Source organism: Girardinichthys multiradiatus, chromosome 7 (genome assembly GCF_021462225.1).
Source record: "Girardinichthys multiradiatus isolate DD_20200921_A chromosome 7, DD_fGirMul_XY1, whole genome shotgun sequence".
NCBI lineage: Eukaryota > Metazoa > Chordata > Actinopteri > Cyprinodontiformes > Goodeidae > Girardinichthys > Girardinichthys multiradiatus.
This window is the reverse complement of record NC_061800.1, coordinates 6,887,138-6,909,542: the sequence shown is the minus strand read 5'-3', so window position 1 is coordinate 6,909,542 and position 22,405 is coordinate 6,887,138. Positions and strand designations below refer to the sequence as shown.

Below are 22,405 nucleotides of genomic sequence, written 5' to 3'. Positions count from 1 at the left end.
CTTTTTTTGCTGACAGGACACTTGTAAACTGTAACTCTATGCGTTACATTAACGTTCAGCTTGGACTCCGGCTTTACTTGCACTGCTATACTTGCACAATGATCACCTGCACTGTTGTATTGCTCTTGCATCTTATACTGCTCTATATTTACTCTCACTCACTTAAAACTGTGCACATATATTTATATTATATTGTAGATATGTTTATACTGTTTAATTTGTACTGTATTGCACCAACTACGCCAAAACAAATTCCTTGTATGTCCAAAAACGTACTTGGCAATAAAGCTTTTCTGATTCTGATTCTGATCTGTGTGTGAATGTGGAAGAGTCAAGGTGTTTAGACTGTGCTGGCATTAGCCATGCAATCAAAGGAGGTCACACATGCAGACATGCACACACACCCTCAGAAGAACACACCTGTAGGGAAAACCTGATGTAAACTACCGTTTATCCACACCTAGATCACAGATGAATGCCTGAGTTGTAGTTGAGATGGTTAACACAGGGAGACACTGAGTCAACAGGTGGCATTTGTCCAGTCAGCTCTGAAACCATGAGTAGACCAACACGTGTTCATAATAAATATTTATTCACTGACACAGATGAAACCCATTATTTAAGAGAGAACATAGCTTCCTTTATTACTTTAAAAGCTTTACTTTTCATTTTCTCTGTTTTCATTCTTATTGTTGCCCTTGTTTTTTTCTTCTTTCAACTTTCCTTCACCGTATCCTATTGTCTTATTCTTCCATTTCCTCAACTTCCCTCTTTTTCTGTTTGGCCCTACTTCTCTTCTTGTTTTCTGTTTTGTTCCACATCTCTATTTTTTCCTTCATTTCCACTATTGCTTTTCTCCAATCTCCTTCCTGTTCACAATACCTTGCAAAAACATTTATAGCCCTTGAACCTTTTCACATTGTCATGTTACCGCCACAAACGTAATAATTTTGATGTAGTGCTGAAATAACACATGGTTTTCAAAATGTTTTACAAATACATATCTGTGGTGTGAATTTGTTTTCAGCCCCCCCTACACTGCAGAACGACCTTTTTCATGCGATTACAGCAGCAAGTGTTTTAGGGTATGTTTCCACCAGCTTTGCACATGCGCCTATTCCTTTTTGTACAATGGCTCAAGCTCAGTCAGCTTGGATGGAGATCATCACGGAACATCCCTTTTTAGTTGTTGGGATTTCCAATGGGATTTAGGTCTGGACATTGACTGGGCTGCTCTGTCATGGCAATAAGATTTGATGTAAACTATTTCATTAAAGTGCAGGCTGTATTCTTCAACGATTGCATTTTATTTAGCTCCATTCATCTTTTCATCAACTCTGACAAAAATGTTCCTTTAAATAAACCAATCCCCACAACATGATGTTTTAGTTTTCCTTCACACATGGAGATAGCATGTGGACCAATAAACAAAATTTTGTCTCATCTGACTAGCGCACCTTCTTCCAAGTTGGAAAACTTTAAACTGGACTTTTTATGATGTTCTTGTAACAGCGGCTCTATTCTTGCCTCTATTCAAAAAAGCATGATTAATAGTTGTATTGTTGACAAATTCTCCCACCTGAGCTGTGGATCTCTGCTGCTCCTCCAACCAGGTTCCATGTGCCTCCTGGCTGCTTCTCTGATTAATGCTCTTCTTGCCAAGCCTGACAGGTTAAAGTGGATCCATGTCATGATAGGTTTTCATTTGTGAGATGTTTAAATCTTGGGATATTGTTTTAGAACCTAACTCTGCTTTAAACTCCTCCACAATGTTCTCCCTGACCTGTCTGCACTGTTCCTTGGTCTTCATGACACTGTTTTTTTGATAACGTTCTCTAACTAACCTCTGGGACATTCATAGCTGGTTTTATATTGAGATTCAGTTACACATAGGTGAACTCTGTTTACTAATTAGGTGACCTCTGAAGACAGTTAATTGCAATTACTTTATTTATGATTAGTAGGTGAAAGAGGGTTGAATAAAGATTCATGCCACACTTGATTGTAACATGGCAAAATATGAAAATGTTTCAATTCTTTTTCCAAACATGACATGCATTCACAGTAATCAGCTGTGCTTCAGGTGTCCAATTCTTCCTGATATGCACACAGATTCTTTGTCTGCTCCTCAGCATTCACACCCCATCGTCTCTGCACAGCATGTACCAGAGGCACTTCCTCCACACATTCCTGCGTGTGTCTGAGGATGCATGGTAGTGATGTGGAGAGCAGACGATCTTGGCCAGTCGCAGCAGCTATTTCCTTTAAATTCCTGAACCGCGACGCAAACAGCTGAGAGCACGGGAGCAGACGAAAGGCAGTGAGAGGGCCTCTGTGTTTTCGCAGTGAGGTGGAGGCACACTGACATTTCACACACAACTACCACAAAAACACTGGCTTAGGCTGACACTCCCTACAGCTAAACACACTGGACAAACACAGTCAACGAGACACGCCTCGTCTCCCAAGAGGGAACGGCCACAAGAACGCCAGATTTCAGGGTTTTTTTTGTTTCTGTTTTACACATTATGAAACATTTAATTAGAGAAACACAAGGCTTAAAGTACATTTTTTGGGGTCAGACTTAGTCTAATAAAAGACAGACATATTGCTAAATATGGTTGTCTTGAAATACGTTAGGTTAGCACTACTTTGTTGTCATACTGCATGAAACGTTTGACAAAAACCCTTGGAACACGTTTGAATTTGAAAGCAATATTTTGCATTTCTGCAAAAAAGGGCCTGCTATCCTCTAACTGCATTTTTTTTTTTTTTTTAGATTAACTAAAGCAGAGAGTAAAGGGTGCTGTGCTATGCTGACTTTTAAAGAAAATCTAAAAATCATAAAAATATTACTAAGATGATTAGAATCCAGGCTTAACACATAACGTGCTCAAGAGATTGCATTTACAAGTTCAGATTAATAGGTATATTAATAATATTTCAGAGACTCCTTCTGGGTGTAATGGGTGTAATGGCCTTTTGAAATCAACTTTGAATCTTTGGCCAGAACTCCAAATGACATGTCTAGCAAATAAACAACACCGCATATCACAAAAATACTCAGCCGCATTTTGCTCTGGGGGTTACCTTTCTGCGTAACAGTGACATACATTAGTGTGCTTCCAATGAGTAGTGGCTGCCCATTCAAAGTGAGTAGTTTTGTGAATCTTTGTGAATTTACATCTTTATTTATAACTACCATTGTTGGAATACCAAATGAGATCCATTAAGCGAGCTCACTATGGTCCTCAACTGTATATACTGTATATAAAATGAAATTTAGCTCGAATAATTAGGAAATATGACTTAACTACTCCTGAAAACAAATCAGTTTGGTTAAAATAATGAAACTCAAAAGGTAGTGTTGTGCTGCCACCCATTTAAACCACCATAATTTGTGGCTTACTGTTTGTTATCATCGACTGGTTGTTGCAACTATCGAGTGAAAGGAAGAGGGTGCTAGAGTTCCTGCAGCAGTCCTCAGTCTTACTAAATCATTCAGGAGAGAACTACACAGTATACGTAAAATGTGACACAACAATCAAATCCTTTATGTGGTTTAGGCTTGCTGTGCGGATTGGGAAATCTGAGTAAAGAGAACACAACGGTTTAGATTGGAAAACACAAGATAAGTGATGTGTTGAATATCTTTTTCTCAGCTCAATTAGAAAAATGTTTTGGAGATTCATAAATCTCTTCGGAGTTGGAAGCATTGAACTACCAAGTTAAGCAGACAGGGAAGAGACGTTCTTTAAAGCCCTTTCTTAATGGATTAGAAAACATACATAAGTAAACCCAATGATAATCTGTCCTGAATAACAATGAAGTCACTTCAGTGATGAAAAAGATCTAAAAAAAGTCAGTATGTGGTGAGGGAAGTACAAAACTAAATGTTCCCTGGTGGAAAGTCTGAAAGACTTAGGATTGTTTTGTCTTCTTTTTTGAAGAATCGTGAAAGTACAATGGTGCTGAATAAACTTAGCCAATAAAAAACTGAATTATCATATTCAAAACGCTATAGCATAAAAGAATACAGGGATTTGCAAGGTGGCCCAATTGGTAGCACTGTTGCCTTGTAGCAAGAAGGTTCCGGGTTCCAAACCCAGACTGGGTGGAACTTTCTGCATGGGGTTTGATGTTCTCCCCACCCATGCATCAGATCTTTCTGGGTACTTCTGCCTTCTCCCACATTCCAAAAACATGTTATGTTAATTGGTTTCTCTAAATTTTCCTTAGGTGTGAGTGGGTGTGTGCATGCTTGTTTCTCCAGTGTGTCTCTTTGTTCCCCTGTGATGGACTGGGGACCTCTCCAGGGTGTCCCCCGCCTCTCGCCCAATGATTGCTGGAGATAGACACCAGCTCCCCTGGTGACCCTGACCCATGGATATCAAGGCATAATGCACACAATTAACAGGGAGGAATAGGACAACTAGACCTCATTACTTATCATTAGTAAATGTAACGTGGTATCTACTTTTAAAATGTTGAGGACAAACAAAAAAAATAACATCTGAAAATAGCATCAGAAAGAAAAGCTATTTTAGAAATCTCATCCAACTATCACATTTATTAATAATAAACCTCCCTTGGTAGAACCAGATTATATTTTCACAGAAACAAGGAAATAAAAGCAACAGATATCAAATTTAGGACACAAATCTCAAAAACTGGTGTGTAACAGCAACATCCTAACCACTTTGTTCTGTGCCATGCATTTACTCTTAATTCCTTTCTGTAAAGGCTGGTACTTCAGTACCATATAACAACATAAGATATGAAACCTAAGAACTAAGATAGAACTACATTATTTCAAATTCAAACTGTAGGGTTTGCAGTTAATAGTCTTATTTCCATTGAAGCCTTTGTAATGCAGTATAAGTGAAATAAAGAGAAATAATTATTTAGTATAAACCTCCAGTACCCAGAGAGATCCAACACACATGCATGGAGAGAACATACAAATCGCATGCAATTCTGGGAGAAACTTGTAAAAAAGAAAAAAAAAAAAACAGGAACAACAACAAGGCTACAGGACACAGATCGCCCAAGTGTCAGAAACAGGACAACACAAAAATAATCGCTCCTGCAAGTTTTCTTCTTGAGCGGTGGCCAGAGGTCAAGAAAAAAAAGAAAATTTTTTTTCTGATCACTCCACGCATCCTTCTAACCCCTACCAGGTAACTCTGTGTTAAAGTTGTTACTGTGAGAAGATTCATAGTTAGCTAGAGAGAGAGAGAGAGACTTTCCGATAACAGGAAGGATGAACCTATTACAACAAAGATGCTTTGTTTTTTTATTTTGAACTTCTAACCCCTTTGTTTTGAACAAACTGAAATTAGAAATCCGATCAGACTTTAGCAAATCTCAGACACTGCCGAGTAAAACTAATCATTTTCTGTGTCTCACATACCCAAAACCTTCTGGATCCCTTGCAGTTTGATCAATAAAAAAGAGAGAAAAATGAAGCTAAATAAAAAAGACTGTGATACATCAAGAAAGATAAAAGAAAAAAATAACCTTCCAGTAACTGATTGACAGGGAAGAAAAGAAGCCCTTTATTTAACTTGTTCTGTTTGGGAACATTCAAATTTAGTGATATCAGAATCAGCATGTTAGCACAAGATGATAGACAGGCAGTAAATGAAGAGGGGGAGGAATTTGGAAAAATGAGGTTAGTGACAGAGGCAAGACAAGAAGAGATAAAAAGATGAGAAAAAAAAGGTGGAGAGGTTGTCCTGTTCATGTGAAAGCAGCCAGTGTGTTTGGAGGGCCAGGCAGGAAAACAGGGAGGGAGGGGGTTCTGTTTGAAGCGAGAATGAACAGAGACGGCCTTCATGGTTCAGCTGGTGAAAAGGGTGCCCTCTCAACCCTCTGCTCTAAACTGTGGGCTCGCACACATCATCCCCAGTGGGATTCATCATTATAAAGTTCAGCCATCCAGCTGAGGCGGTGCAGCCTGTCCCTGTTGACCCACGGTGGGCCATTATACCTGGAACATCTCTTCTCACAACCACCGCACACAAACACCTGTTCCATATTAGACATTTCTTCCACTTAACATGTGGGAAGTTTTCAATGTGGAAAAAAAAAAATCCATCCCAAACATCTGAACAGCTCAACAAGGCTTTCCACCAGCAGTGCTAACCCCATTAGCTACGGTCAAAGTATCCACCCTCTGTCAGATCAAAGGTTTTAATGTGCACAGATGGCCCTTACCAGGTTCTGTTACTGAAATCAAACCTATAGTGTATAAACCCACACAGCACCAATTCAACCATGTCATTGTTTATAGTGCCCTGTGAAAGTATTCACACCTCATGAGCTTTACACATTTTTGAATGTTAAAATCACAAACATTAATCTGCTTTTGTCAGGATTTGATGTCACACACAAACACAAAGTTGGGCTTAAATGTGAAGTGGAAGGAAAATAATGCATGGCTTTCAATTGGTTTTACAAATAAAATTCTGAAAATTGTGGCATGCATACAGGTCCTTCTCAAAACATTTGCATATTGTGATAAAGTTCGTTATTTTCCATAATGTCATGATGAAAATTTAACATTCATATATTTTAGATTCATTGCACACTAACTGAAATATTTCAGGTCTTTTATTGTCTTAATACGGATGATTTTGGCATACAGCTCATGAAAACCCAAATTTCCTATCTCAAAATTAGCATATCATTAAAAGGGTCTCTAAACGAGCTATGAACCTAATCATCTGAATCAACGAGTTAACTCTAAACACCTGCAAAAGATTCCTGAGGCCTTTAAAACTCCGAGCCTGGTTCATCACTCAAAACCCCAATCATGGGTAAGACTGCCGACCTGACTGCTGTCCAGAAGGCCACTATTGACACCCTCAAGCAAGAAGGTAAGACACAGAAAGACATTTCTGAACGAATAGGCTGTTCCCAGAGTGCTGTATCAAGGCACCTCAGTGGGAAGTCTGTGGGAAGGAAAAAGTGTGGCAGAAAACGCTGCACAACGAGAAGAGGTGACCGGACCCTGAGGAAGATTGTGGAGAAGGGCCGATTCCAGACCTTGGGGGACCTGCGGAAGCAGTGGACTGAGTCTGGAGTAGAAACATCCAGAGCCATCGTGCACAGGCGTGTGCAGGAAATGGGCTACAGGTGCCACATTCCCCAGACCTGGGCTACAGAGAAGCAGCACTGGACTGTTGCTCAGTGGTCCAAAGTACTTTTTTCGGATGAAAGCAAATTCTGCATGTCATTCGGAAATCAAGGTGCCAGAGTCTGGAGGAAGACTGGGGAGAAGGAAATGCTAAAATGCCAGAAGTCCAGTGTCAAGTACCCACAGTCAGTGATGGTCCGGGGTGCCGTGTCAGCTGCTGGTGTTGGTCCACTGTGTTTTATCAAGGGCAGGGTCAATGCAGCTAGCTATCAGGAGATTTTGGAGCACTTCATGCTTCCATCTGCTGAAAAGCTTTATGGAGATGAAGATTTCATTTTTCAGCACGACCTGGCACCTGCTCACAGTGCCAAAACCACTGGTAAATGGTTTACTGACCATGGTATCACTGTGCTCAATTGGCCTGCCAACTCTCCTGACCTGAACCCCATAGAGAATCTGTGGGATATTGTGAAGAGAACGTTGAGAGACTCAAGACCCAACACTCTGGATGAGCTGAAGGCTGATTGCCTCCATGCCACACCGCATTGAAGCAGTCATTTCTGCAAAAGGATTCCCAACCAAGTATTGAGTGCATAACTGTACATGATTATTTGAAGGTTGACGTTTTTTGTATTAAAAACACTTTTCTTTTATTGGTCGGATGAAATATGCTAATTTTGTGAGATAGGAATTTTTGGTTTTCATGAGCTGTATGCCAAAATCATCCATATTAAGACAATAAAAGATCTGAAATATTTCAGTTAGTGTGCAATGAATCTAAAATATATGAATGTTAAATTTTCATCATGACATTATGGAAAATAATGAACTTTATCACAATATGCTAATGTTTTGAGAAGGACCTGTATGTATTTACTCTGATACCCCTAAATAAAAACATTTGTGAAAAACAACATTGTAAAGCTCAACAGGGGGAATGTTATAAAGAAAAATAAGGATTAGGCAATAAAACAAAATCTCAAGCACTGAACATCTCCCAGAGCTCTGTTCAATCCACCATCTCAAGTTAGAAAGAGGACACAACAGGCAACCTACTCAGACATGGCCGTCCATCTAAATTGTTAGGTTGGGCAAGGACAGCTTTGATCAAACAAGCAGCCAACAGGCCCACGGTAACTCTGGAGGAGCTGCACAGATCTACAGCTCAGGTAGAAGAATCTTTTAAGAGTATTAGTCATCCACTCTACAAATTAATGGAAATGTGACTAGAAAAAAAAAAGCAATAAAAAGACTCATTGTCAGTTTGGCACAAGCCATGTTTCTGATCAGACGAGACCAAAAATAAGTGTTTTGGCTTGAATGCAAAACGTCATGTGTGGAGGACAACTGGTGGCAGCATCATGCTGTGGGGATGTTTTTCTTTAGTGGGGATATGGAAGCTAATCAGAGTTGATGTCCAGATGGATGACGCTAAATGCATGAGGACATAAGGATGTTTATTTGTCATTGTATTGCTACGACCAGCACCAAAAATATAAAAAAACACACAGGATGACCCAACACAGATAACATCACACATGTTCAATATGCAATAAAACCAAGTCAGGAGATCAGTTCCCACAATCTTTCTGCACAGCCTTCATAACACGGGGTCGGTGAGGGAGCGGGGGCAGCAGGAGGATGCAGGCTACAGCCCTGTGAAATAAGCTGTTCTTCAGCCTGTTAGTCCACACCTGAACAGTTTGGTACCCTAGGTGGCAATGAGAGAATGAAGAGGGAATGTCCTGGATGACTGCTGTCCATCCAGACGGACTGTGCTCTCCTTTGCGTTAGGCATACACAGAGTCCAAATTTTGGAGCTCAGTTCCTACAATCTTCTGTGTAGCCTTCATCACACAGAACAGATCTTTCCTGTCCTCTGCTGTGCAGCTTCTGGACCAAACTGTGCAGCTGTGACAGAGCATGCTCTCTGTGTTACTTCAATAAAGGCTTTAAAGCAACTGTCCGCTTCAGCTTCCTCAGGTATAACTTCTCTGCTGGGTCCTTCTTACCAAGTCAGTTGTGTAATGTGACAATGTCAGATGCTTCCTGATGTATGTGCCAAGGAATCTGAAAGAGTCTACTCTCTCTACATCCTCACCACTGATGTAAAGGGGAGAGCACCCTGAAGCTATCTTGCTCCTCCTAAAGTCTTTGATGACCTCTTTTGTTTTGGTGGGGTTGGGGACCAGGTTATTGCCTGCACACTACTTCACCAAATGTTGGACATCCTACCCATACAAGGTCTCATTATTGTCAGTAATGAGATTTACCACTGTGGTGTCATCTGCAAATTTACCCACAGTGTTGGTGGAGTGGATGGCATCACAGTTCTGGGTGAGGAGGGCTATACTAAGCACACAGCCATGTGGTGTGTCCATGTCTGCTGGAATGCTGTCCTTTATGTGTGCTAACACCATCCTCTCAAAACACTTCGTAATCATGGGGATGAAAGCAACTGGGCGATAGTCATTGAGAGTAGTAAAAGCAAACTTTTTTGGCACAGGAAAAATGGTGGTGAATTTGAGGCAGGTGAGAACTATGGCTAGCAGTAAAGAGAGATTCAAGTTGTTCATGAACACCCCAGCTAGTTGGTCCGCTGAAGCCTTTAGCAGACGAACTGTCACCCCATCTGGTCCAGCTGCTTTGGTGGTATTAATTTTCTTTAATGGATCTCATGTGGCACTGCTTTAGGGAGAGTGATGGCTCCTCTTCAGGCTGGGTTTGTTCAATGTGCAGGGTTCTTCCCTGATGCTTATCAAAGCGAGCAAAGAAGTGGTTCAGGGTGACAGGAAGTTTCCCGTCGCAACTAATCTGTGTGGTTTTGGTTTTATAGTCAGTTAGGGATTTGATTCCTCTCCACATGCTACGGGAGTCCTTGTTTGCCAAGAGTCCCTCTACTGGCTGCCTATACTGGCCCTTGGCTTCTCTAATCCCCTTCACTAAGTTCTTCTAGGCAGTTTTGTAGTCCTGCTCAGTTTAAGACCTATAGGCAGTATCCGTATCCCTGAGCGGTGATTGTACATTTCCATTGAACCAAGGGTTCTGATTCGGAAACACCCTTGAGGTATCGGTGGGTAGTACAGTCTCTGCACAGAATGTTATGTCATCTAGAACAGTAGTGGTGTTACCCTCCGGGTCAGATTTTCTACTTTACAGTGGATCAACTGCATATTACTGGTCTGTAGGATGGCATCATGTGATATGACAGATCAAGGTGTGAAGCTGGTGCAGCTTTGTAGGCTCTACTGATAATTTGTGTACACTTGGTCAAAAATGTTACTGTCTCTTGCAGATAAATGTATGTTTTTATTTAGTTTTGGCAGGGCCCTCTAGAGATCAACATGGTTGAAGTCTTGTTCCACAATCACTACTCTTCCTGGATTAGCATTTTGCTAGCTATTTACAGCATTGTGAATAGCTCCTCCCGGGCTAGCTTGGTACTGGCATGGGGGAGGGTGTTATAGACCGCTGTAATGAGGACAGCAGAAAACTTCCTGGGTACGTAAAACGGCCAGCATTTTACTGCCAGATACTTTGGTGAGCAGTAGGTGCCGATGACAGCTAAAGCTGTACCCCAATTAACACTTATGTATACACACACATATTTAACGCCCCTTACCGCAGCATGCAGTCCTGATAAACAGTGTGGCTGGCTAGCCCTACAGCCCTGTCAGAGCTGCTGTTATTCAATCAAGTCTCTGTGAATACCATCACGCTGCTGTAGGTCTTGTCAGAGAATAATCTCAGCCTATTTCCGCGATCTAATTGAGAGTTACCTGCAATTGAACAAAAAAGGCTTAGCAATGCTGGTCGTGTGGGTTAGCGTTTAGCATAGGCCGCATGCAGCACCTCTTGCCCCATTTCTGTTGTTTGCGCAGGTAGATGCGCTTCAGATGCAGATAAGAAAGGAGGCTCCAGCATTCTTCCCATGCAGGATCTCCGGTAAAATATTAAAGTTGGTTGCTTTGGAAGTAATATATCACCAACATCAATTCCTCTAATGAGGAGTTCAGCTCCCTCATATTGCAAGTGAGCCTTGGTTATGCCAAACAGCAAACATTAAACAAACACAGAAACAAACAAAAACACAGAGACCACCATGCCACTGCATACTTGTGCACCGCCATGAGGTCTGGAGTCTACATGGCGGCGCAACAAAATACAGCAACAGAGGCTGCAGAACACTAGAGACTAGGGCAGAGGTTTACCTTGACCAGCAGGTCAACAACCCTAAATATACAGTCAGAGCTACAGTGGAAGGGTTTAGATCAAAGCATGTTCATTTGTCCAGACCAAACTAAAACTGAGAATCTGTGGCAAAATTTGAAAATTGTTGTGCACATACGATTCCACTCCAATGTAAAGGAGTTTGAGCAACTTTGCAAAGAAAAATGTAATAAAAGATTACAAAGACATGTCACAGTTTCTATAGTGTTATTTGTAAAATGCTTTGAAAACCATATATAATCTTTTCCACTTTATGCACTATTTTGTGTTGGTCAATGCCAACAAAATACACTGAGGTTTGTGGTTGTATCGTGCCAAAATGTGAAACAATTTCAGAAAGGGTATGGAGACTTGTAAGAAACTATATCAAATAAAAGATAGAAGCAAAATGGGAAAAAACCTTATATATGTCTGAAATACATGAAAATAATATGTATCCTACTTTTCCTTGAAGGCCTTTTCAGCCATCTCACGGGCTGCTCTGCGGACCTCCTCTGGAACTGCGTCCTTCTCAGCCTGGGAGATCTGGTAGACCTTGTGTCCAGCATCTAAGCGATAAGGCCCGCCTTTGCCTCCCAGTCCTGCAGTGTCTCTGCCACCTTAGGAAAAATCCCATGTTCAGGGAGGAATTTTGTATTGCATACAGTTTGTTTTACTGCTCATTTTTACACACATGACCAGTTTTTTAAATGAAAAATGATATTTATAGATACTAAAAACAACAGTCACTAACTTAAAACAGCCAGGGCACAAGAATGCACTTTACTGGAAATCTTTGTGGTTGTCCAGCGATTCAAATATTCACTAAAAATAAACATAACTAACCCCAACAAATGTAAAAATATAACTGGATGTCTTGTTTAAACTTAGGAACAAGGAAGGCCACTAAAATTTAAAATGTTATGAGTCTGGGAGACCTCTCCACAGAATCATTACCTTGGGTTTGAGTATCTCATGATCTAGGGGGCTGTGTCATTAGGTCCCCCCAAGCAATTTGGCCTCTTCGGTGACAAGGCATTAGAGAGAAGAGGGTCTGGAAGCTTCAGGATCTTTTTAAGATTTTTGCAGATTATGTGGTTCTGATGGCCTCTTTAGCTTCTCTAAGGCATATACTGGTCCTTCTCAAAATATTAGCATATTGTGATAAAGTTCATTATTTTCCATAATGTCATGATGAAAATTTAACATTCATATATTTTAGATTCATTGCACACTAATTGACATATTTCAGGTCTTTTATTGTCTTAATACAGATGATTTTGGCATACAGCTCATGAAAACCCAAAATTCCTATCTCACAAAATTAGCATATCATTAAAAGGGTCTCTAAACGAGCTATGAACCTAATCATCTGAATCAACGAGTTAACTCTAAACACCTGCAAAAGATTCCTGAGGCCTTTAAAACTCCCAGCCTGGTTCATTATTCAAAACCCCAATCATGGGTAAGACTGACGACCTGACTGCTGTCCAGAAGGCCACTATTGACACCATCAAGCAAGAGGGTAAGACACAGAAAGAAATTTCTGAACGAATAGGCTGTTCCCAGAGTGCTGTATCAAGGCACCTCAGTGGGAAGTCTGTGGGAAGGAAAAAGTGTGGCAGAAAACGGTGCACAACGAGAAGAGGTGACCGGACCCTGAGGAAGATTGTGGAGAAGGGCCGATTCCAGACCTTGGGGGACCTGCGGAAGCAGTGGACTGAGTCTGGAGTAGAAACATCCAGAGCCACCGTGCACAGGCGTGTGCAGGAAATGGGCTACAGGTGCCGCATTCCCCAGACCTGGCCTACAGAGAAGCAGCAATGGACTGTTGCTCAGTGGTCCAAAGTACTTTTTTCGGATGAAAGCAAATTCTGCATGTCATTCAGAAATCAAGGTGCCAGAGTCTGGAGGAAGACTGGGGAGAAGGAAATGCCAAAATGCCAGAAGTCCAGTGTCAAGTATCCACTGTCAGTGATGGTCTGGGGTGCCGTGTCAGCTGCTGGTGTTGGTCCACTGTGTTTTATCAAGGGCAGGGTCAATGCAGCTAGCTATCAGGATATTTTGGAGCACTTCATGCTTCCATCTGCTGAAAAGCTTTATGGAGATGAAGATTTCATTTTTCAGCACGACCTGGCACCTGCTCACAGTGCCAAAACCACTGGTAAATGGTTTACTGACCATGGTATCACTGTGCTCAATTGGCCTGCCAACTCTCCAGACCTGAACCCCATAGAGAATCTGTGGGATATTGTGAAGAGAACGTTGAGAGACTCAAGACCCAACACTCTGGATGAGCTAAAGGCCGCTATCGAAGCATCCTGGGCCTCCATAAGACCTCAGCAGTGCCACAGGCTGATTGCCTCCATGCCACGCCGCATTGAAGCAGTCATTTCTGCCAAAGGATTCCCGACCAAGTATTGAGTGCATAACTGTACATGATTATTTGAAGGTTGACGTTTTTTGTATTAAAAACACTTTTCTTTTATTGGTTGGATGAAATATGCTAATTTTGTGAGATAGGAATTTTGGGTTTTCATGAGCTGTATGCCAAAATCATCCGTATTAAGACAATAAAAGACCTGAAATATTTCAGTTAGTGTGCAATGAATCTAAAATATATGAATGTTAAATTTTCATCATGACATTATGGAAAATAATGAACTTTATCACAATATGCTAATATTTTGAGAAGGACCTGTAATTCCATGGTTTTCATCTATAAAAGTGAGGTGAGGCTCCCTGTGGGTCTGAGGTAAGTTTCTGCCTCAGGTTGTGTTCAAGTATCTTGTTGCTTTGTTCATGAGTGGTGGTAGGATGGAACAGGAGAGAGATGGATTGAACAGGACCTTGTGTGAAGTAATGATTGCAAAAAATTCCTGTCCGTCAGCTGAACAGAAAGTCAAAGGTCTCCCTTTACTGAGTCATCTTGAAATATGGATCATGACTGAAAGAACAAAATGAAACATAAAAGTTACTGGAATGAGTGTTCTCTGTAGAATGGTCAGGCTCTGCCTTACGGACACAGTAAGGTACATCCATCTGAGTGAAGCTCATTGCAGAACTATTGTCATCTGATTTAAAAGTATTTGCTGGAGAGACTACATTTCCCTTCTGGCATGGGAGCGTCATGAGCGTCATTTGTAGACACACTCCCTGAACAACACAGAAAATGCTGTATTCAACAAACCAAAAAGGTTAAAGTTTCCACTGAAAAAGAAAAACATATAGGCCTGTCTTGAAAAATGGCAAGCTAGTTGTTTGTTTGATCTGTCAACAGCAACTTGACAGTTTATTTTCTTGTTGACACATTCATGCCCAAATTAGTTTAATCAGTAAAACGTTTGTTTTTATTAACATACAGTGCTATGAAAAAGTGTTTCTCCTCAACCGGATTTGTTCTATTATGTCTTTCTGTTCACACTTTCTTGTTTCACATCATCAACAATGTTTGTTAGAACCGGAAATGAGACTTTTACACCACTGTGAAGGAATTTTGTCTCACTCTTCTTTGTTTTATTTCAGTTACGCTGAAGGATTTTTGAACATAAACAGCAAATTTAAGACCCTGCTACAGAATATCCATCAGATTTAGGTCCAGATTTTGAGTAATAACTAGTATTTACTCTATTTATTTAATAGGATATTTTCCCAAAAGTTTTAAAGATCATCAAGATGCTTCTTGGCAAATATGAGACGGGCCATTATGTTGTTTTTGCTCGGCCATGGTTTTGGTCCAAGAACTCTCCCATGGATGCCATTTTTGCCTAGTCTCTCTTTCTTGTTGTTCTTGTTGTCTCGTTACTTATAACCTCGGACCTTGACTGAGGCAAGCAAGGACTACAGAGCTTTACATGTTGTTCTGGGTCCTGTTGTGACCTTCTAGATGACTTGGTAATGCACTCTTGGAGTAATTTTGGTAGGCTGACCTTTCCTGGGAAGGTTCCCCACTATCCCCCCAACGTTTTCTCTATTTATAGATAGTGGTTTTCACTGTGGTTCAATGAAGTCCCAAAACCTTGGAAATTGCTTTGTAACCTTTCCAGACTGATTGATGTCAAAATTGTTTTCATTTGTTTCAATTTTTTCACCTCAGGCAGGTTCTTATTCAGTGATTCTTTTGATTTTACAAATAGTCCACCCCACCCCACCTCATTTTACAGATAGTAATATGAGATGAAATCAAACAGCTTTTTAGAAATTGTGGTCATTCACAGTTAATTCATCATTTGCCAAAAGACGGCAATCACTTTCGGTACCAGGTTTGTTTGGAGAGCTTTTTTCCCTTAATAAATGAAATGTTCATTTGAAAACGGCTTTTTGTTATTACTCAGCTTATCTTTGTCTGATATAAAATTAGTTTGATGATCTAAAACATTTAAGGGTTAGAAAAAAGCAAAAGCAGAAGAAATCTGAAAGTAGGCCAGTACTTTTTCATGGCTCTGTATTTTCTGACAGCCACTTCTTGCAGAAGCACAATGAACATCAAACCCCTTTAGAAGTTTACCAGGGGGAGATCAGTGTTCAGACTAGAGCCACCACTGCACTGATACAACAAGCTCCTTTTAGACCAGTTTACCTATACGTGACGTATAGGTAAACTGTCATCACGAGGTTGTATAAAACATTGGCAGTAGGATGACATGTGTACATGTTGGAGGTATAGTTAGAAAGACTTGTTACCTGTGCCTCCTGCCCACTGGTTACCCCCGACATGAGGAGCATTGCCGGGGTCTATCTTGCCGTGTTTGGGTGCAGAAACATCCAATCCGCTGTCCCTCTGGATTGTGATCTGAAAACAAGGAATTATATTTTTCTCCGACTCAAAGTATTTTTAAAGTTAAGCTCATCATTTAGCAATTTACGGATTCTTGAGAATCCGTAAATTGCTAAATGATGAGCTAAATGATGAGAAAACATGTCCTACTGAGAAAACCTAATTTTTTTAAAATTAAAAATCAAGACATTGATCACCATCTACATACCCTACATCTACATCTAGAGTAACACTGCACACTAAAACAATTTGTTTGGCAAACCTTTTCAACTCTTTTAGGATGAATTTGTTTCAGTATATGGTCTGTAACAAGGAGGTCCTGTTATTAAACCTGTCCTCAGCAAGAGGTCACAATACTGACCCACCAAAAAAAAACTGTAAATGAGCAAACTAATACTAGACTTTTTTCTAGTAAATAAAAATACATAAAACAATACATAAAGTATTTTACCTAAAAATCTGTGTGTCAATGGTTTGTCCTCAATTTTTGTCAACTCTTCCAGATTTTTCAAAATCTTCACTAATTTAGGAAATAGCGTGGTCAGCTATATCCAGGAGAACCCCCTTTCTTCCTTCTGGTTGTGCTGAATGTAACACAACTATGCAGGCTCTGGAAAGTTTAAAATTTTTTGATATTTTAGACAAACAATGTTGATACTTCCACAGTCACAGCTGGAAAACATCAACACCAATTCCTGGTTTTGAGGATTTTATTTTAACATTTGTGGACCAATTTTAGGTATTTTATTAAGATTATCATGGCAGCTAGCAAGTGAAGAAAGAACAGCTAGTTAACGTGTGGAGTCCATGTATTGGCGGGAAAATACTTGGCTTTTTGTTAACTCGGTCAGACCTCAACTTCGTCAGATTCTCTGCCTGACGGAGTTGGCGTGTAAACTGACGGAGTAGGCAAATTCACCTATAATCCCTAAGTATGCAAATATAATATTCTTTGTGAACATAAAAAAAACAATTAAAAAGTTATTCCAGGGATGTATTTATGCATACAAATATTTCTGTAACATGAATTATATTGTTGAACCTTGTACTTCATCTGCTACACCTCTGACTTGAACGGACAGGTGTAATTTACCTGCTTTCTATGGTGTAATTTCTTCAGCATTCCTATAATTTAATTATGTATTAAATTTAAGTGCCAAAATGTAGATTTTGGCACTGTATATAAATGAAACAGAATGTTACACTGATTGGCAGCCACTATAGAGGAACACTCCTTTATGTAACTATTAAGGAGTTTCTCTAATATCACAAAAAAAACAAAAAAACTACACACTGTACCTTTTAGATTTTACAAAAATAGATAGGTAAATAAAGTGCATCAAGTCAAATACATGACTCAGCTCATCCCATGGGATTTCTATGGGACTGGAGAAAGTGCAGGTCACTCCATTCCAGGTACCACTGTCTCCAGCAACCATTTCCTAATGATGCAATATAGATGAGGTGGAGCATGGTTGTCCATGAAGATTAAATGTGGCCTATGTTGTTCATGCAGGGACACAATGACTGGATTAAAGCTGTTATTTAGGTAATACGGGCTGGTCGCTGTACCATTCACAAAGTGTAGGGCAGTTCTGTATTGACTAGAAACACCTGCTCACACTGTAACACCACCAAAGACTTGTCTGGTGACAACAGTGGGTGATGCATAGCACTCTCCTTGTCTCCAACATCATTGGCGGCAATCATTTGTACTTATCAGGGATCGACGTTTATCAGAAAACAGCACCGAGGCCCACTGGTTTCTCATCAAGCGTAAATGCAAGATCCACCACAGATAACTTCCTTGCTTTTGCAGCAAGATGTTTGTTTGCCTATCCTTTAGTACGGCAACCATCTGTTTACATGGCTGCCCAGAGCAACAGCAGAATGATGCATGAAGAGCAAGGAAGAAATTACCTTTGAAAGATGGGGAACAAAAATGGAAGAGGAGAGTTGGATGAGGAGCCTCAGAAAGGTCCTTGGGGTACTATAAGGGTAACTGCTGTTACCAGCCGTAATAATGGAGATTGGCTAGTAATAGTGTATGATGACCACTGGTGGCTAGCCAAGACCATTGCTGTGGATACGCTAATATGTGAAAGTGAAATTTCTGCATCACCACAGTCCAACAACAAAAGTTAAACCTAATCGTAGCAGGAAAAATGTCTCCAGTTCAGATATAACCAATTTTTTTTACTGTAACCCACACCTACACACACACATACTCTGACAATCCCCCACCTCACACAAACACATGTCATGTGAAATTTTAAAAAGGAAAATTATGATTAGGACCAAGCAAATAAATAACTGGCACAGAAATGAATTGTTATCTGTGTGATCCTTTTCATTAATATTTCCAGTCAGCTAGTGTAGATGTACCAGTGAACCCACATTCACAAGGAGGAGGAGGAAGACTAAATGAGATGGATATAAAGGACATGGAGGAGAGGAAGACAAATAAGTAGAGGACGATGAGGAGAAGGGGAATAGACGTTTTTAAATCATTTGAAACAGCGCAATTTAGGTTTTTCGTCAACACCATCAGACATATGTTTTTGGTGGTTTTTGAAAAATAAACCAAATCTTTTTTCAGTTTTTGTTGATTATTTCATAAATGACCATGAGCCTGATCTTCAAAAGGTTTTAGTGTACAAAACCGCACGTAGACCTCTATGCGTCAGCAAAGCTGATCTACAAACGAGTTGCTAAACGGATTACATGTGCAAAATCAGCGGAACTGCATCGCAAACTTTTTAGCGTATTTGCCTTCATGAATATGCAAAACATGATAATGATCCAAACGCGCAAATTCATGGAAGGATATGCGAATGTCACCCGCAATGTGATTTTCAAAGCCTGAAACGGTTTGTGGGCGCAATTTTTGCATGCGGATTTAGCATATTTGAAATGCTGGTGCTAACTGGGAAGCAAAACTGTTTGCTGTCACTTTGCCCAGAAGTAGATATAGATAAAATGACAGATGACATGGAGAGAGAATCTTCTGTACCATGTGCCAACAGATTTGGGTTTGCAAAAATAAAAATATAAAAAATTGATGAGAATAGAAGATTTTATGTAGGGTTATCTAAGCTCTGATTTGTAGCCAATCACAAACAGAAGCCATGATATTTCTCCTATGGTAAAACTCCTTGTAACACTTCATTCAACATCATTCCAGCGAAACTTCGCTGCCAGTGATCATCTGCTGAACGCACACAAACCTGATCATGGCAAAATGCGCACATTAAAAAATTATTTTGTGTCACCAAAAAACAATTTAAACAAACACGTTGAATATCATTAAAATATTGGCAAAACAAACAAAAGGAATTCAGTAAAATCATTAAAAAATAATTTATTTTACATACATAAATGTTCAATTTAACTTTTTTGCAGGCCAGTTATGTGATGCTATGTTTTGAAATTAGCAAAGCTATAACATACAGATTGCCAACTCCTACAATAATCTATTTTTACGTTGCTAATATTAAATTCAGGCTTAAATAGTATGGCTGTTTATGATAAACTCCGAACTCTTCAAAACATATATTCTCAAAAAACAACAGAACCCAGTAAGTCTCTGAAAAGAAAGATCAAGGGAGACAAATTAATTAACAGACATCTTTGTCTTTTATATTGTTAATATTGATTGGTCAATTTGTTGCAAGTTATGTCGATCAAGATAAGAGAAATAATCTCGTCAGGGCAGATGACAAACCTGCTGTGAGTAGCACAACAAAAGTTACCGAACTGTAACAGTCCAGAAAAGCAAGGGCCGAACGGAACAGAAGGAAAATATCAGAAACTGGATCATGTATAATGATGCAGCGTATATATCCCTGCATATTTCTAGCAACACAGCAGAGGATCTGTTTGCTTTTCCTCTTGTTCCAGCCAGTAGGACATGCAATTTCCTCATTTAAATAGGGCGGTCTATGCCTGTTATGCATCTGTTACCCATTGCATGCACAATCTTTGAAAATCACTTATTGCACGTGCAATTTATTTATAGTACAAGCAAATTAGCACCCGCTATTTGGAATCTTTGAAGATCAGGCCACATATGTTGCACATCTTCTTATGCATTAATGATCCAAGTAAGTTGTTTTTATAACTGTAAAATTAAAAACAAATACTGAAAATGCATACATTTAGAAATCTGGGTATTCAGAAAAGTGTGAAATCACAACAGAAGTTTCTATTTACTTTAGATTCATGTTGGACTGAAAAACATAAAATTATTTTGGTTTTAGAGTGTCTGACAGAGTTGACACAAAATAAGTTCTAAAGTGAAACATTCATTCATTTATTCATTCATCTTCTATACCGCTTATTCCACAGTGGGTCACAAGGGAGCTGATGCCTATCTCCAGCAGTCTACGGGCGAGAGGCAGGGTACACCCTGGACAGTTCACCAGTCCCTCGCAGGGCACTATAGTGAAACATTTTTATTTTATTTAATAGTCTTTCTGTTTGGAACCTGTTCCTCTACATGGTTTAATAGTTTAGACATTTCTTTTCAGACACATACAATTCCAACCAACATAGTCTGCATAAAAAAAAAAAAGTTTAAAATATGCTTTGTCCCATATCTCAGAAATCCTTGAAACCACCCCCGCAAATCCAAGAATTAAACCACATGGCTTCTAAACTAAATTTACTGAGCAAAAAATAATTGAGCATTTTACTTTTACGAGCTCACACAATTACTCTTAAAAGCACCTTCAAATTAGTATGTGGGAGCCATCAACGTCCCCCAATGATTTGCAACCGACCATACAGTGAAAGCAGAACTAAAGGAACTTGTATCTGTGAGTTCTGAGGTCTGGGCAGGAAAAACACAGCAGACTCTGTCTCTCTCTGCAGTAGAGCGTTGGAGAGGAAAGGAGTAGACCCACTTAGAGGTTAACTATACATTTTTTGGCCTATATGGGGAGAAACGTGTGCCATCAGAAACTGAATTTGAATTGCTCAGCCTAAATTTGTATTTGTGTAATTTGAAATTAATTGCATTGGTTTGAAAATGAATTCCACTAAACTGAAACTGAATTTAATGGTTTGAATCTGAATTAATTTGCTTTTAAAATGTATTTCATTGTATTAAAAACTTAGTTTGACTACTTTCACTTTCAGTTCCAAAATTCAGTTTTTTGTGTCACACATCGGTGCAGATAGCCACAGAATAATCAAACACAGATTCATCGATTTACGTTTCACATCAGGTTAAACTTACTTTACGGCATGTTGAGCTGGAGCAGCAGCATACATGAGCTTGGCGGATGTCAATCACCAAGTCAAATGAGCGTCTACAAGAAGCGTCATGTAAACAAATGATGGTCAAACAGTAACACTTATGCTACCTGTAGCAATACTTGTGCAATTAAGCGATATCTTGATAAACCGAACAGATATTTCAGGTTTATACAACTACATTCTTGTCTAAAAACATTGTAAAAGTTCAGTTTGTTTCACAGAATGCACAATATCATATTTTATTCACAGCTTTTCTCTCTCCTTTGGTCTTTGCTACTTCCGCTTGAACAATCTACTTCGACCTGCAATGAATCATGGGATAGGGGTCACGAAAGATACATTGGACGCATCCCTCAAATCTGGGGAAAGGAAGAACGCATTTGTCGGCCACATTTGGTGGAGGCTTCGAAGTTGGAAAGCCTTCGTCGCCTCACCATGACGTAATTGGCCAACAAATGCAACCTTCAAAGGATGCAGCCCCTGAATTTGGACACAGAATGACATCCGTGAATCGGTAAATCTGTGTTTGAATAATCTGTGGCTTCAAGGACCCGGATGTGTGACACAAAAAACTGACTTTTATTTCTTCATCAGAGCCAAAGTCAGCATTCTGGCTTCAACTCTGAACCAAGGCAGTCAGTCAGAATCTTGCATCCCTGAGGATATAACAAGGAGATTGGTAGTTCAATGTGTCACCTGTGGTTCAGCTGCATTGTTACAAACTGAACGAATCTTTATGGGACAGAGGTGCCCTAAAAATGTGGATGGATCTGGCAGCAACTTGGGTGTTTCTCTGCAAGATATCATCTACGTTTTAATTGACATTCATGTGTGAGGAGACTTATCTAGACAGTGTAGCAGTTCAACTGGAGGAGCCCACCTATCTCTCTGCTGACCCACTGTTCACACCTCAGACTGAAGCTCAGAGCAGCTCAGAGCTCCAACTTGATGCTGCTGTATCAGCAGGGATCTCTATAATTAACTTAGATTAGGAGAGTCAGTCTAATACACATAATCTC

The 22,405-nt window shown here is 39.9% G+C and overlaps 1 protein-coding gene across 2 annotated transcripts in view; it reads right to left on the bottom strand.

Moving 5' to 3' along the window:
- vwa8 (von Willebrand factor A domain containing 8) overlaps window positions 1-22,405 on the bottom strand; it is a 135,555-nt gene that overhangs the window by 13,932 nt on the left and 99,218 nt on the right. For both annotated transcript variants that reach the window (XM_047370333.1, XM_047370334.1), the window contains exons 38-39: window positions 16,034-16,142; window positions 11,814-11,970 (exon numbers count right to left, since the gene is read on the bottom strand). In XM_047370333.1, coding sequence (XP_047226289.1) covers window positions 11,814-11,970; window positions 16,034-16,142 — 266 coding nt within the window. The remainder of the gene's footprint in view (window positions 1-11,813; window positions 11,971-16,033; window positions 16,143-22,405) is intronic.